General features: G+C 40.9%; 1 protein-coding gene across 1 annotated transcript in view; it reads left to right on the top strand.

Moving 5' to 3' along the window:
• Nucleotides 1-16,569, top strand: part of SPAG16 (sperm associated antigen 16) — a 380,495-nt gene that overhangs the window by 208,897 nt on the left and 155,029 nt on the right. The window contains exon 13 of the mRNA XM_030952751.1: nt 11,117-11,243. Coding sequence (XP_030808611.1) covers nt 11,117-11,243 — 127 coding nt within the window. The remainder of the gene's footprint in view (nt 1-11,116; nt 11,244-16,569) is intronic.

The raw sequence follows: 16,569 nt of genomic DNA, 5'->3' as shown, positions 1-16,569 counted from the left end.
ACAAAAAATTGAAAGGTAGTGAAATTAAATTATGACATGCCAGTACTGCTTTCTCTGTCCTATATAGAATTTCATCACTATAAGCTAGACCAGCAAATGGATCCTAAGGTAAAATAATGGTGAAGTTTTCAGTTTGTTTTAGGGGATTTTGGGGATGCAGGGGGTTTGCTGGACTTGGGTTTGGTTTTTGGTTTTTTTGAGAGCTAAAAGCTGATTTGAGTCAGTTTTATGGCAACTGGGTGGACCTACTTGAGTTGTCTAGATTTATTCTGCTGGCCTCCTGTATAGTTCTTGTTTCAGTTTTTCCCTTTTGTTGGCAGTTTTCCAGCAGTGGTGGTTTTTTTGAAGAAAGGCAAGCATTTTGTGCTAGTGCAGACCTGGGTCACCCATTGTGCAATTTAATGCAGCAAACAGAAGAGAGCTACTTGTTCTCCTCATCAGCTGCTCCCTGATTCTGGTGACAGCACAGAACAAGTTCTAAACAAGTTCACAGAAAAAGTTCTCCCTCAGCAGCTGCTCCACCCCAGCCCTTCATTTAAGGCACCCAGAGCTGGAGCTTTCAAATAGCCCAAGGAGTTGATTGAAAATATGTTGGTGCAGCCACATTGTCATGTGGGAAAATCCCATTATTTGGGCACCTAACAGCTGCAAGAATCTCAGACTCTGCACTGCCCATCCTAAATATGTAAATTTATAGAGAACATTACATGATAGGGCTTAATGGGATGAACATAGTAGGCTTTGGCGAGGTATTCTGGGATTTAGTGTTACAAGAGTGACATTTTTTAAAAGCGTGCTGGTACCCACTCTTACAGACTTAAACTCTTGTTAAAAACAATTCTTTCTTACATTGTCTGGGAGTTTTCAGAAGCAATAGATCAGATTAGCCTCACAAAGAAAATGTGTGTTCCAGCATAGTGTAGTATGTTTATCTGGTGTTCTGGTGAAAATATATTTCAAATTTTGTTTTTCATTGTCACATTTGTTATTTTCTGTGTTATGTCCCACCAGTCAGTAGTTGTGCATATAATGCCATATTCTTTATTTATTAAGGTGATTGTGTAGAAGAATGAAATAAATGATGACAAGGAAGAGAATGAAAGAAATAACAAATTCTTCAGGGTGGTTGGAATGCACCATAAAGGGGATCTGAATGTGGAGTGCAGATGGCTCATCTTCTCCACAATATTTTATTTGAACAGCAAAAGCCTAAAACTGCAAAATAACCTGTTCAAATAGTTCTCACATAAGCCCTAATATAAGGACACAAAAAATGAAATCACTTGACAGTGATCCATAAAAACACACGTGTGCTGTTGTCTTTCAGAAGCAAGGAGGGATTCAGACATCTGCATTTACTTGTTCAGGGCTAGCCTGAAAAGGCAGTAGTTTTAGAGGTAAAGTCCTTGTAATAAAAGAAAAAAGAAGACACAAATAATAAGATCATGACAGCTTCATATGGAGTGTGGAGCAGGCCATGAGCTCAGCACTGATGTCAGCTGATGTGGTAATTGAGGAGAGCCCACTGTCACAGGGGAGAGGCTTTGCTTGTTCAGTGGCAGAATTGCTGAGCAGCAAACACACTGCTTGTCCTGCCCTGCTTAAATGGGTTACAGCTATTTCATTATTTCTGAGCCTGTGCTGATCTGATTAGCTCAGACCCCTGAGCCTGGAGGGGGGAGGAGATAATTGTTTCGTGAAACAAGGCTCTGGGTTTCAATAAGTGATTTCTGATGCTCCTGTCTTCACCTGTCCAACAAAAAAATCCCCTGAGGAAACTTGATTTGCAGAAAGTGCTGAGCAAGGGTCAGAGTCAAAAAATAATCTAAGAATTACCATGTACCTTTTTGAACCTGAGTGTACCTTGACTCCTGGACTGAGGTTTGGGATTCTGGTGGCTTGTTTTTTTGTATGCTGCAAGGGAGACACAGGCATTTCCAAGGAGGAGTTTGTGTTCTAGTTCCTGGCTGAAGGACTGAAACGCCATTTTATTCCATCACTGTGAAATACAAGAGCTGACCCTGGAGGGGAACCGCTGCAGATCGTGTCGGTGCTGAGAGCACCGAGCTGCACAAAGCTTTCCCTTTGCCTGATGGAATGTATTTTCTGCATGCAGACAGACTTGATGGAAAAGTTAGAAGCCATAGCCACAAATGGATGGTTTGATATGTGGGTGTTGATTTTCTGGAGGCAGGAGAAAGAGCTAAACCTGGATTTTAAAATATGGAATGCAGGGTGTGTGCTCCTGCGTGGTGCTCAGAGCGGGTATCAGTATGGGACCAAATCCCACAGCTGTCTTACAGATGTTCTGGGAATGCTCAGAACATTCCCATTAGAGTAGTGTTAACAAATGTGTTATTTCTGACTGGCAGCTGGGGTGAGAATTACTAATTAAGTCAGGATTACTTTAGATCATTCCCTGGCATCACTCTTGTTAGGCACATTTTCAGCTTTGTAATTGACTTGGTCTGTTTTGACCAAGCTGATGAAAAGGGCACTTAAAATCTACAATTTGGATATAAAAGCCGAAATCATCTTCTGTCCCATGACTTGCAAAGTCATTTTTGTTGACCTAACTCTAACCTTGGAGAAGTACAATCCTTGTCAAATGAAACATAATCCAAATTCGAAACATTTAAAAATGCATCTCACTTCTGAAAAATTTGGATTGTAAGTAACAGGCTTCTGTTCGAACTAAAATTGCTGAAATAAGTTACCAAAATTTATTTGGAGCCCAATTTCAGTAAAAAGTGAGCTTGTGCAACAGCTGTTGCCATGAGCTGAAATGTGCCCTGTGCTGCCAACAATCAAGTATTGGGCAGTGAGATTTTAAAGGTATCTTGATGAGCTACAGCGAAGCCTGCACAGTAAAAGGGACTGAAGAATATATTACAATCTTAGAAAAAGACTATTCTTAAGTAGAGATTTTAAGTCCTTCAGTCTTACTGTTTTATCTTTCCTTTAAAAAAAAATTAAAGCTTCACACCAAAACCCCTTCATCAGAATCAGAAAATACAAATAATAATACTTCTCATAGAACACTTCATTTGTTCAAAGAAATGCAAGACATTAAGAGACTAAATCTTCAGTGTAATAATGAGCAGATTCATTATTCATGTTTCAAGCCAATAAAAAAGGAGATAGATTATTGGCAAAGTTTTCACACCTTCTAATGAAAGCCTAAGTAGAATATTATTAATTCAATAACTTGGGCTTTTCACTCACAAAAACATATAAAGCTATTGTCAATCATATTTAGTATTCTCAATTTTTATCAAAATACATCCTGAGTTTGGGTAGTATTGGACTCAATCAAGCACCAAAAGGTAATTGATTATATTTCTTTTTTGTCTATTTGTGCCAGAGAGTTCTAACCAACCATGGCACAGGAGAGTCTTCGTTCTGTAAAGCCCACCCTACCACCATTGATGTGCACTTGATACAGAAACATGGTAAAAAATAAGGTTTTTTATATTTTCTGGGCTGGCATCGGAGAGCCAGGCCTGTGTCCAACACCACAGCAAGCAGTGGTGGCCTCAAAACTTTGTGCTTTTTTGTCTGAGAATATTTTTTAACTCAGTGCTGCATCTTGGTGTCTGCCTGGTAAAGGAAGTTTCCACATGCTCAATAAACACACAGCTTCTACTTAAATACACACAGTAGAGCTCTGCTAGAAAAATAAATACAGTGTTATAATTGGCTACTTTTCCAGTAATATATTGTGTTACATAAATTACCAGGAATTGAGGCAAATAAGCACTTCAATCCCAAAGGTAAGGCATGAAGTTTTGCAACCTTTTTCTCCTGCATTCACAGCACTCTCTTTCAAGGACTGTGATTATTTGGCTGTTATCTAATTTCACTGCAGAATAGAAATCTGACTGGAGCCTTGCTTTCTGCTGGTTAATTATAAATTTATTAGGGGAATTTTGCCAAATGTCCCTCACTATTAGACCTCGCTGAATCTGAAGTTCAAGCTATCAGACTTCATTTAACGTAATGCATTGCCCTCTTTTTCTGTTCTGCATGTGGTTTTTTGTATTTTTTTGTTCTCAGGTACATTCAATTTTCCCTTTCTGTGTATTATGTGCCAAAGAGGCTCTTTCAAGTTATAGAAATGGGACAAAGTAATTTTTAGAACAGCAAAATATGTAAGGAGGCAAGGTCCCTGGAGATGAAATGAATTTCCAACACAATAAAATAGCTTTCCTGTCCTGTTTGGGTGTTGCTGTTGACAGAGTATCTTGTTAACAGCACACCAATGCCTCAGGGGTAGGAGGCTGTGGAGGGAGCACCACGGAATGGGAGGGTGTGGAGTGGGAAGGGAAGGATTAGACAAGATTTTGGCCACCTCCCTACTGTGGGAAAGCTTTAACCCTCTGGAAGTGCTCGCAAGAGTGAGCCCCAAAGTTCTTGGGACTGGGCTGGGAGCACAAGACCCACATTTAAGGATCATCATGTTCAGGCACTGCCCTTCAGCCTTCTCTTGGAGTTTTGCTAAAAGCAGGGGCTCCCAGTAAGTGTGAGACAAATCTGGAGCAGACTGGAGGGTATCCGGAGGTGTAGGTGCATCCTGTGTGAGCACAAAGCCCAGGGTGTTCCTTCCCCAGCAGGGCCAGGAGAGAGTTGGGACTGCAGTTCCCTCTTGCAGCAGGTGGAATCTCTTCAGCTACTAAATCCTGGTGGTTTTTATTGGAGTTTTCAGCAGGAGCTGCAGCAGAGCTGGTGAGAGTTGAGTCTTTACAAATTGGTGTTAAAGGAAAGCTGCCGTGCTCAGTTCAGCTCCTGAAAAGGGAGGGGAAAAGAGCCTTGTTTGATCTCAGAGAGGAAATCTGCGCTCTCAAAAATAAACTGCTGCAGCCTTTCAAAACTTACCAAGCAAGTCAAAAATGTAACTGTTGACATTGACTTATGTCCTGTCAGTGGAAGGACACAATTTGATCCAGTTCAGAAGCTCTGTGTTTTAACAGTACAACTGTTCACAAGGAGGTCTGAGAAAAGGATGTTACAGGATTTTACAGCAGAGGAATGTTTGTTTACAGATGAAGAATGTTTGTTTGTATGCCTAGAAAACTCTAATGAAACATATGTATCATGTCTGGAGTTCTTTTTCCTTGGCTAAGGCTTCCTAGTTGGGAAGCTTTTCTATGCTTTTGGTAGAAGGAGGAAGACAAGAACAGAGGAAGGGAGAGAATCACACCATTGCACTTACCAGTTAAGTCCATCCGCCTTCAGAGCTCAGTTTGCTTTTACATGCTCAATTTCCTGTGCACCAGAGCAAAGTGTGAGCTGTCAGGCTCCTGTGGTGACAGAGCTGGATCTCATCCTGCTCCTCCTGACATCAGTGGCAGAGCTGGTGCTGCTTCCAGCAGGACTGGGACGGCTCACGGTGCCTGTGTGGTTCAGCTCCTGATGGGTGATGACAGCAGGGTTTAATACCGAATCCTGCTTCTGCTCAGTGTGAACTTAAAAAGTGCAAAAATTAAAATTATCTAATAACAGATTTCACCAGATTGAGAAACTCGTGAGTAGCTCTGCAAACTGATCCTTGCCAGGAAAAGCCTGACTTGGAGCTTTGTTTAAATCAGAGGATTGCTCCTCGTTTTGCAGAGCACTCAGATTGCAGAGATTAAAACGTTCCACAAGTGCTAAATATGAACATAAATTACACAGAGAAGGATTAAATTTGTATTTTCTTTCTAAATGTTTCTAAATACTGGAGGAGAAATGTTTGCATTGTCACAGAAGCTGCAGTAAAATCTCCTTTAGCATTGCATTTTCCAAGTGTCAAACGCTGGTTTGAGAGAGAGCACAAATGAATATTCACAATTGGAAGAGAGTTCCATTTTCTTCAGTATAAGTAATAATTGAACAAAGTGTTTCATATTGACAGCATCATACTTTTATGCATCTTTTCAGAAACAAATGTACTTTCTAGAGTAAGTGTCCTCACATGTCAATGTCTCAGAAAATGTGTTACATTTAGTGAAATAATGGGTAAAAAAAAATCACTGTCATAAATGATGGCAGGCACTTTTTACTGAAATACTGGTAGTTTTACATTCTTGACATGAATAATTGGATGTGTCATATGTGAAGCTACCTAGAAATAAAATAGAGGTCGTAAAATGTAAAGACATGATAGGATGCATTTATAACAGCATAAACCAAACTGGCATTTTAATGTCTTAAGCCAGCCCATTTGCTATCCTTGGCCATTGATCTTGGCTGGGAAAGTTCTATGCCAAATGTAAACAAATTTTGGAGATAGAGCCATACTATGAGAAAGTGATAGGGTTAGGTTTTGTTAAAAAGATCCTCCTTTTGGCTGTTCCAATTGCAGCCCAATAGGAGCACTGGAGGCTGGTTGTGGTGTGTCTTTACACATCTTCCTCAGAAATGCTGTGTCCACCTTCACAGCAGGTGACTTTCTGATGTTACTTGCCCTGAAAATTGTGATTGCAGCTCACACAGAAGAATGTTTCTCAGTAGACATGAGAGAGAGTTTAGCTCAGTGTTTACTCCATTCGACAGAGCAGTTTTGGGGAAAGTTAGTACAGTTTGGGAGTTCCTGTTTGGGAATTCATTATTTAATTAATTCCTTTGAAGGCATGGAAAAAGGTGCGTGGGAGAGGCACTGACTCCAAAGAACAAGCTCAAAATCTCATTAATTTTCATTGGCTGTATAGGTAGTTTTAATTACCATGCTTGAACTGAGATTCAAGATGGCACAGAAATAAAACAAGTAATGATGACTACCTAAGTACTCACTGAAATGGTATCACCCTCTGCTCCCCCAATTTTTCCAAATAGACCTGAACATAGAAATCTTTAAAAAAAAGGAAAAAAAGCCAAGAAACGGGGCACAAAAATCCTAATTCTGTAGGAATGTATGGGGTGTTTTTGAAACACTAAAGTAACAGAAGAGTTGGCCACATGTTGTGTGCCTCATGGCTGTGGTTTGCTGCATGGCTGGCAGTCAGGGCAGGCTGGGCACTGCTTTGTTCTTCCTGAGTTTTACTGGGAAACTATGCAGGACAAGAGGAGTCCACCCACTGCCTGTATTCCCTTTCAATTACTGCACAGTCTCTGGAATATCTGACTGGTGCATTTTTTGGCTGCTGTTTTACATTTGTGCAGAGCCTGGGAATGTTCACTGAAGTCTTATGTAAGTGGAAATCTTTCATATCTTCTGTTTTCAATGCAGTTTGTACTGAAAGCCCTTTGGAATTTGAATGAACCATTCTGGAATGTGATTTTCAAAAGAGAAGTCTCTAGAAATGAAATCTTGCCAGTCTGTTGAGATAATGATATCAGTATTGGTATGGTTAATTGAAGCCAACATTCCTGGCATAGATGTGCTTCTGGATTAGTATCTGTCCATGATTGTTTGAAACTCTTAGGAAACATCCAAACCTGGTGAGGTAGAATGAAGGCTGATTTATTGATGGACATCATTACCTCACCTGGATTTCAGGGAGAGGAATTGGCTGCAGAGAAAAAGAAAACATTGAGGATAATTAGTCCTGTACTAACACGGGGGAAAGACGAAGGTTGGACTGGTGTCTGACTGATGTTTTAGCATGCAATATGCAAAATACTAAACTACTGAGCAGCATTTCTCTCATGACATCATTTACTGAGAGCTTCTTGAGGCATCGAGATTTGTGCAAGTGTCTAACCTGCTGTTCATACATGATCCCCTCTGTCTTCTGAATGAGGATGTTCAGAGGTTGTGAGGCTCATATCCATGAGGCTTTGTGTTCACAATGAGAAAAATACCCAGTGCACGTAGCTACAGGTTTTTTCTAATGTAGGTAAACTTGTCATTGGATAGAAACATGAGCTTCCATGATAAAAAACACTGCAGATTTATTCTAATGTAGATAAACTTGTGCCATTGGATAGAAACATGAGCTTCCATGAACAAAACACTGCAGATTTATTCTAATGTAGATAAACTTGTGCCATTGGATAGAAACATGAGCTTCCATGAAAAAACAGGGTGATGCTCTACCCTTCATATCAACTTATTTTTTAATGGAAAAAGAACATCTAGATAAATTATTGCCCTTTCTGACCAGAAGATAGCTGGTACAAGACAATCTTGCTGAAATTATGTCCCAGCTGGAAGGAAAGATGAATTTATTTTATGTAGCATTGGGGAAAGGTTCTCAGAAATATTCAGTCAGTCAGTTATCAGAGTGGTAAATGAGATCTCGAGAGCCAGAGCTCATCAGAGTACAGTGATAGGGAAGTGGGAAGGTGAGAGGCTGCATCAGGGCTGGGTGTTTGTGTTCCTGATGGAAAAGTGCAAATCATTTCCTTCCCTTCTGCTGCTGTCATGGTCCATCACATCATCAGTCCATTTTCACCTTGCTAAGGGATTCTGAATGGGCCTTCCTGCTTTGGCACCTAATTAATCTCTCACAAGCCTGTTCTTGCAGCCTGTCTGCCTGGGACGGTCCAGATCTTACATCAGTGCCTGACAAACAAAATATCTTTTTTTCCTTTAACTGCCTCTCTTTTCTTGTGTTGTTTCACCCCAAGTCCAGTCAAGCAGGTTGAAGATACTGTTCTTCCCCAGCCTTTGAAGAGGGTGTAGACACACCTTGTTATTACAGGAAAATTGGAAGTAGTTCCCTTTCTTCCAATGGAACTACTCTCACACTGGTAGAAAGCTGTGGTATGGAAAGCTGTCTATGTTTTCAAAAATGCAAAGTGCACACAAAAAAAATGCAGCAGGATTTTCCTTGTTGGAAACTGTTCAGCAGCTCAGAGCCTTTACATTGGAACATGCAAGCTGGAAATGATTGGGAACCTTTAATAAATGGCATTCCTAGGCACAAATACAAGTGTGAGATCTGAGATGGAAAAGGCCTATCTGTGGTGTAAAACATTGCCATGAGACTGTGAGACAAAAGAATTATTTTACGGAAGTTATTTTACTGTCGTATATCAAGTGATCATGAATATCAGATACCTTGTGCACCGAGTTCTAACAGCCAAGCACTTAATGTCTAGTTTAAAATGAGTCCTTGTGACAAAATAATACATGTAGTCTATATAACAGATAACACTGGGTGGTATAATGTATTATCTATAATAGAAAAACATAGATTCTGTAAAATGATACCAGTGGAATCTAATATTTCTTTGAAATCTATTTCCTGGATAATATTTCTCCTCAGAAGCTACTTATTTCCCTTCTGCTCTGCCTTTGTGGGGGCAGGCTTGGTGTTCAGCCCAGGATATCATTCCAGAGTGGCAAATGGAAAAGCACTGAACAGATCTGAGGAGTCCCTGGGTTAGATCAGAGCTCAGGGCAGTGTCCATCCCAACCTTGCAGCTCTCCTGGCCTGCCCCTCACTGCAGACACTGATCTCCTGTGCTGGCAAGAGCTCTGAAAGCCTTCTGGGGACATACGGGCAGGGAAAAAAAAAAGGCAGAAAAATCACATCTTTAATTCCCCCCTGCTGACAGCTTCCTTAATAAATATTGCAGGAAATTTCTCTGTTAGGAGCCACCCAGTAATCTAATTTGCAAGCCCCAGTGATATATTCAGCAGCCAGCTCCAGGGAGGTGTGTTTCTACTGTCAGAATCACATGAGCAGGGAATAAAATTCTGAGCTCTTGCTGAAAGCTGCAGTAATTTATGATGAGTTGTTGGCTTTTATTTTTTCATCCTATTTTTGACTCAGCTGAACAAAGAGGATAGAGCTGCTACTGAGTTTACATTGATTAGTTTTTCCTACAGTATGCTCCCCTACCTGTGTGTTTTCACAAGATATAACAATACAAATACTTCACATTTAAGTTTTACATATATCTGAAGAAATCACAGAGTGATGCCCTTGTTTAATAATGAGTGATGGATCCTGGATTATTTCAATCATCCCCCCTCTTGACACACTCCTGATGGAGTTAAGCCTTTGCCAGTCTGCTGAGTTAAAGTAATCCCAGATTTGTCTGTCACCTTCTGTGTTGTCTGGATGGGGCATCTTTGGGCTGTTCCTTCTCTTCAGCTCCAGTTTAAGGAATGTGCTGCTCTGGTGTGTACACAGAAGGCAAAGCAAAACCCAAAAAGCTTTCATGGGATTACAGCTGTACAGCCAAGGTCAGGCTGTTTGGTGAGAGAACTGATTCTCCACAGCAGTGTCATCCTGGTTGTGTCCAGTTTTCTACAATGGGAAAAGCTTCCTGTCTGGGGTTCCATCTGCATCAGGTCCATCCCCTCAGCTGAGAAGGACCAACTGTGTTGCCCCAGAAATTAACTCATTTGAAGAAAACAAAGCAAAGAGGTGAGAAAGGCAGCCCAAAAGCTGTAGGGTGTTACTCCTCAGCTGGGAGAAGGTGCAGTGGCTGGGTGTCTTCAGCCTTGAAGGAACTTTCAGAGCCACTTCACAGGTAATTCCATCTGAGCTGTTCATGATGAACACCTCAATTCTTGGGGTGCACCTCTGTTCCCCCACCTCTGCTTTAAGAACTTGGAGCTTACAGTGGCCACTGGAGCGGTTCATCCATAGCCAGAGACCTCTCCTTCAGGGAAAAGGGGTTTAGGGTGTCCACAGAGACAACACTTTTCCCTCAGTAAAGAGCTCCCAGGCACCACTTGCTTTCTCTAAGCCTTTGTGCAGACCTTGAGAGGAAAACCATGTTGCCAGCACTCACTGGCTTTCTTCAGAGTGCACATGGGCACAGTCCAATAGATCTCTCTTTGAAAAAAAGGAATTTCATGTCTATAAAAAGGAAACTGTGCTGTCTCTATCCTATCTTTTCATCCACATTCCCTTTTAGTTCTGCATCAACAAGGTTTTTTGAGGATCCACCCAGGGAACACAAAGTGGTGCTTTCATTGTTCCTCCTTAGGATTCAATCTTTTCAACCACTTCTCATTTCTTTATGCCTTCCTGCTCTAGCCTTCCTTGCTGGGAAGCAAACACCAATGGGTTGGGGTTTGTAGCTGTCTCCGTGGTGCAGTGTTTGGGTGAGGAATTGCTGTCAGTGTTCATTTTTCCAGAGATGCACAAAATGTGTTCTGCATTCACCTAAAGCTGTCTGTTGATGATATTACCCCGAGTGGAGGGTGCTGCATTCCTGTTTTCTTCTCTTGCAGTGAGAGGTGCAGGTACACCCTGCGTGGCCACAAGGACTCAGTCAACAGCATCGAGTTCCTGCCCTTCTCCAGCACCGTTGTCACCAGCTCTGCTGACAAGACCTTGTCTCTCTGGGATGTCAGAAAGGTAGGCAGGCTTTGCCTTGGTCTTTCCTGAATTCAGGATGTAGCGCTGTGTGTACATGAGAAAAATAAAACCCAGTGTGAAATCAAAATAGAAAGGGAGGGTGATGTACCAGTAAAATATTCACTAATACATTTGTTATCTTCTGACCAAAAATGTCATCATGTAACACTCCTCTAGAAGCAATCTGCCTCCCCTCCTCCAGAACTCTGTTGATTCCTCATGGAACACACATTATTTTCTCCATATTATATCACTGCAGGTAGTGACAGAAACTCTGCATCTCCTCCTTTGTTCTTCTCTACCTTCTTTCTTAGGAATAGGTAAAAATGGTTTGAGTACACTGGAGAGTGTATTTGTCCCTGCTGCTTTGCAAATCAAATATGCAAATCCTGTTCATGTAGAACGTGAGAACAAGGCAAAAGGAATTTTTTTCCTCTTTCATCAGAAAATCTAATAATTATTGCTGTTTCTGTGGTATGGAGCAACTTTTGAAGTTCTCAAATTATTTCTTCAGTTGATGTTAACAGCCACTCTGCATTTCTCAGACACTGTAAAGGTACAAGATTCCAGCCTCCAATAGAGAATGTTGTGTTCATGGAAGAGATTTGAGAGGAAACAGGCAGAGCTGTTGCTGTGGATTAAATGGTGTTGTCGTCAGAGCTACACAAACACAGGGTAGGAAAAACTGCCATGGAAATGACACTGGAATACTTGAGATGCTCATTAGGCAATTTCTATTTATGGATTATAGAAACAGACTGAATAGAAGGTCATTTAATAATAATAATAATAATCCTGGTCAAAAAGCACAATGAGTTAAAATGAAACTAGTCAGGACTCATTATTCCTAAATGCATTGGTTTGTAGGAATATTTGATATCCAAATATGAATAATTCAAAAAGAGGAAAAAAATTATTGCAATACAAACAAAAGTGAAATGCTTAATGGAAAAATAGATTTCTGCTTTGTTTTGTTTTCAATAAATCCTGCAAGGAACTTTATCTTGCAAATATCTCAGTGATCTCCTGCTTATAGCAAATTAACAGAGTCATCAAGGAGTTTTCCTTTGACAAACATAAGGAAAAAGCCTCTCTATTTGCTCACCAATATTGTTTTTCAGCTTTGGGTAATTTTGCTAAGATAGGAAAGACCTTTTGTGAAAAGAAAACGTTGTATGTGGCATTTTGTTGTGTATATATGCTGTTGAATTTTTTCCATGTCCAGTGGGAAATCTTGCAGGTTTGGGGTAAATGCTCACAGTAAAACCTCACTTGAAGCGGTGAAATCTCTGTCAAGATGCCACCTCCCTCTAAATGCTGAATGATATTAAATGTTCCCTCCAGAAAGAAGATGAATTATTTTGTCCCATTAATTGGGAATAGAGTATTTTCTCTTCTCTGTGAGCTCAATTAGCATTAAGGAGTACATTTAAGATACTTCTAATGAAACATGAATACCACGCTCGGGTTTGTTTTCTCATAAATCAGATTCCTATTGCTAATCACATCTTGCTCTTCCATCATTAAGTGCAGTCAGCTCTTTATTATTAAAGATAATGGATACAGAGAACTGTAAGTCAGAGCAGTGTAAGTTGAATGGACAATAAGCTCTGGATTTGGGGCAGGATGGAACATAAATCTTTATAATTACTAAGGTAGAACTCTAATGCAGCCTGCAGACTTTGGAAATGCAGGGTGTTACTTTTCCTCTTTTTTTTTTTTCCTGGATAACAAAGTAAGATCCATCCAGTGGTTTAAAAAAATCTTCATCACATTGACTCTAATTTAAAACCTAAAGGCTATGTTGCCTATAGGAAAGTGAGAACAGAGAAAGATGAATTGCACTTGTGGCTCTTTCCAAACACTGAGGGAGAATTACAGCTTTGGCATTGGATTTGGGCAGGAACCACACTTGTGCTGTGCCAGACAGGCAGTAGATCAGATGTGGAGGCCCAGGCTGCAGTTCTCTGGTGGGAATTTCTTGCCAGTGAAGCTTATGGCTCTGGTGCCAAGATAAGCTGCAGAATTTATTCCTCCTTGTGCCAGTTTCATGGAAAGACAAGCGTGTTCTGGCTTTTCACCAGAACAATTCCTTGCTGACATGTCAGGGAAAGCATCTCCACTCATGAATTGCTACGTGTGTCCAGTGATGAACGGGAGAGGTGCAGAAGAGCCCCTGACCCCCTGAGTCCAAGTTCCCCTGCCTGGGTTAATTCCTGCCATGATGAGATACCTGCCACTCCTCTGCATCTCCCACAGCCTCAGGAGCCATTTCTTGGGACTGCTCACATTTGTCTCAACACCATTTGAGCCAAGCTTAAATAATTAAATAGAAGGGATACTAATTTTTCATTCTACGTGTTTGAAACTTATTGATTTAGTAACTGTCTCACGTGTTTTGATTTTTGAAATGTCGGATTTTATAACTGGATATTTCAATTTTGAAAACATTGTGGAGAGACTGTCATTTAAAAGGCAGCTTTCAGTAGTAATGCCCTGAGGAATGTGTCCAGTGAGGATTTGGGAAGAATTCTGTGTGTCCTTAGCAGGAGAGGCCCATTTACGTCAGTGACACTGTTCTTGTGAACAAAGTTCAGCACACACAGAGCTCTGTAAAAAGTCACACTCATACAATGCTCTATTTCTATTCCATTTTTTGAAATAACAAGCATTTGAGATACTGTTTGATAATTCGTGTCCATTTTGGTCTCTACTGCTCACTGGTACTCAAGTTTAATACTTTAGTTATCCAGGATATATTTCTTTATGCAGTGCAGCTCAGTGATTTAGGACGAGACCTGGTTTTTCTGCACTCTGTTTGCAGAAGATTGCTGCATAACACAAATAAAAGGATCCCATTCCCACCCCACTATCAAACTAATACCTCTGACATTCAGGAAGGAAGACATCAAGATGTCAACTTTTTTCTATTTGGGTCAAAGATGACTAAGGCAGCACAGTGACCAGATGCCAGTTCTAGCTCTGCACATCAAATTGTGTCCTTGTCAGTAAATTGTGGGCTGAACAGCAGAACCAAAAGTAAGAAGTTGCAAGGTAGTGTGGTCCTTGATGAATAATGCAGGCTCCAATCTCATAGGAAAAAGGAAAAAAAACCAGAATGAAATTGCCCAAAAATCCTGCCTGAACAGCAGCAAGAAGCTCCCAGTAAAAACCCTGCTCTGGCCAATTTTCCTCCACAGAGACTCCTGCAGTTTCCCCTTCTGGGAATGCAGGCAGAGCCTCCTTTGGGCTCCTACAGGGATATCTGTGCATGGCTGTGGAGAAGCTGGATCTCCCAGCCCCTGGGAATGGTTCCTGAGCTGGTGCACCACACTTCATCCAGCAGGGCAGCCTGGGGCTCTGGGACTGCACCACACCCAGAGGAGTTCACTGGGAAGGAATAGTCAGGGCAAAGAGCAGGAGGCTGCTGGGGGATTCTGCAGGGTAATATTCTGTCTTCAAATGTGGCTTTGGATAAAAGAGGTTCTTAGGCACAGCCCGTTTTAGAGCAGTAGTTAATAAATTGCAGCTTCTGTGCTCCAGTGCCTGCTTATCATGGTGTGCTAATGGCTCTTGAGCACTGGCTGAGTTTGATTGAGTTCCCACACAATTAGGTCTGTGGGAAACAGCAGGGAAACCCAAATGAATGTCCCACCTGGGAGGGTAAGCAGCAGCACTCAGCAACCCCAGCAGCAGGTTCTGAGGAGTGTCACAATCCAGGTTCTGCCTCCTCTGTTCTTCCTTGGCTTTTCATTTTGCCCCAGAATGATCCATCTGTGCGTCCAGAGAAGCAGCAGAATGAACCCCAAGAATCTGGGGGTGCTCATTTGCCTTTTTTCCTTTGTAGAAGGGCTCTGGCTGAAGGCACGTGGGTCATTTGAGGACAGTGGCCATTTCTAAGGGCTTTTCACTCTGTGTCCTAGCAGAGAATAAACAAATCCATGCACAGGGCAGTTTCTGAGCTGTTGGCTGAGGTTTCCAGCTGTGCTGCAGCATTTTAATGATGAGCCCTTGGCTGCCTGTGTGTTTCATATGGATGTAGAATCATTACAAGGGTGCTGATCTAAGCTGCAGCCTTGCAATTTTCTCCTTCACAATACTGCCCATCCTCTCCCACCCTGAGATGTCTTTGGTCTGGGACAGCCTTGCTGGGGTTCCTGTTGCAGCTCAAAACTGGTTAACTTTTGGTTAAACTGGGAAATTGTTCCAAACTTATAATTTCCTTAGATAACCTTCTAAATTTATTTTCATCTAATTAAATTATATTTTAGACCACTTACTTTCCAGTGTTTATCACTATTTAGTACTTTCTAGATTAGTAATTTCCTTACGTATCCTACTGTAGTTTTTTTTTCTTCCAGTGAAATATAAATTAGTTTGTAGACGTTTTGCTTTTCCATATGGATTTTGTCAGAACATTTTTGTCAGTAGACTTAAAGCACATGGGAACACCTAGATCTTTTCAGGGATTCTGCCTATCTGTGGTGGGGAGCTCTTTGCCTGTGTCCCTTTGGAATGGTCATTCACGAGGCAAATTCAGGTAAAATGAATTTAAGGATCAAATGTATGAGAGAAGCATTAAGCAGGCAAAAGGGAGTGATTTTGAAAAGCAATCTGGTTGTCTTTATAATTTTTAGCCTATTTCAGTTGATTTATCCCCAAGTAAACACCTTAGACACAAAATTATCAGTCAGAATCTCCTCAGAGTATTGGATTTGTCAGTTTAATTTGAACCCTTTTGAACTCCTGAGGAATGAATTCATGAGCTGAGTGGATAGACAGGATGGGTCATTTAAAAAACCTTTGACAGGCAGTTTAAGGTCCACATCAATCCTCTTCAAAAGTAGGTCAAAGATTGAAGTTGTCAGTATTGGAGACAAAGAGCTCTTCCATGCAAACTCCAAATCTCCCAGTGCAATTGAATTATGCTGCTGTAAATAAGGGATGTGCAAGGATAAGTCCAGATCCTGGCATGAAGTGTAACAAATTCTGTGTTCCTCATTCTGTGCATTTGTAAATAATGGGTTCATATTTTAAAACTCCCTGTCTTCACATGAAAAGGAATTTGAGTCACAGTGAAATATGAAATCAAGAACAAATAGTTATGAATACGGATTATGTTTGCTCCCAGAAGTAGCATCACAAAAGACAAAAGTAAAACTTGAAAAGGTTTATGTTAAATCTGTTTGGGATGCTTTCCTAGAGACTTAGTGCCAGTTTTTTTAAAACCAGAAGTATGGCTGAGGAAAAAAGTCAACATTTCTTTCTAATAATGAAAAACAATTGGGAAAAAAAAGCTTGATGTGGTCAATGTAGTTCTTAAAAA

The sequence above is a fragment of the Camarhynchus parvulus genome, chromosome 7, assembly GCF_901933205.1.
Source record: "Camarhynchus parvulus chromosome 7, STF_HiC, whole genome shotgun sequence".
NCBI classification, from domain to species: Eukaryota; Metazoa; Chordata; class Aves; order Passeriformes; family Thraupidae; genus Camarhynchus; species Camarhynchus parvulus.
The sequence above is the reverse complement of the archived record's forward strand: the minus strand, read 5'-3'. Positions and strand labels throughout refer to the sequence as shown.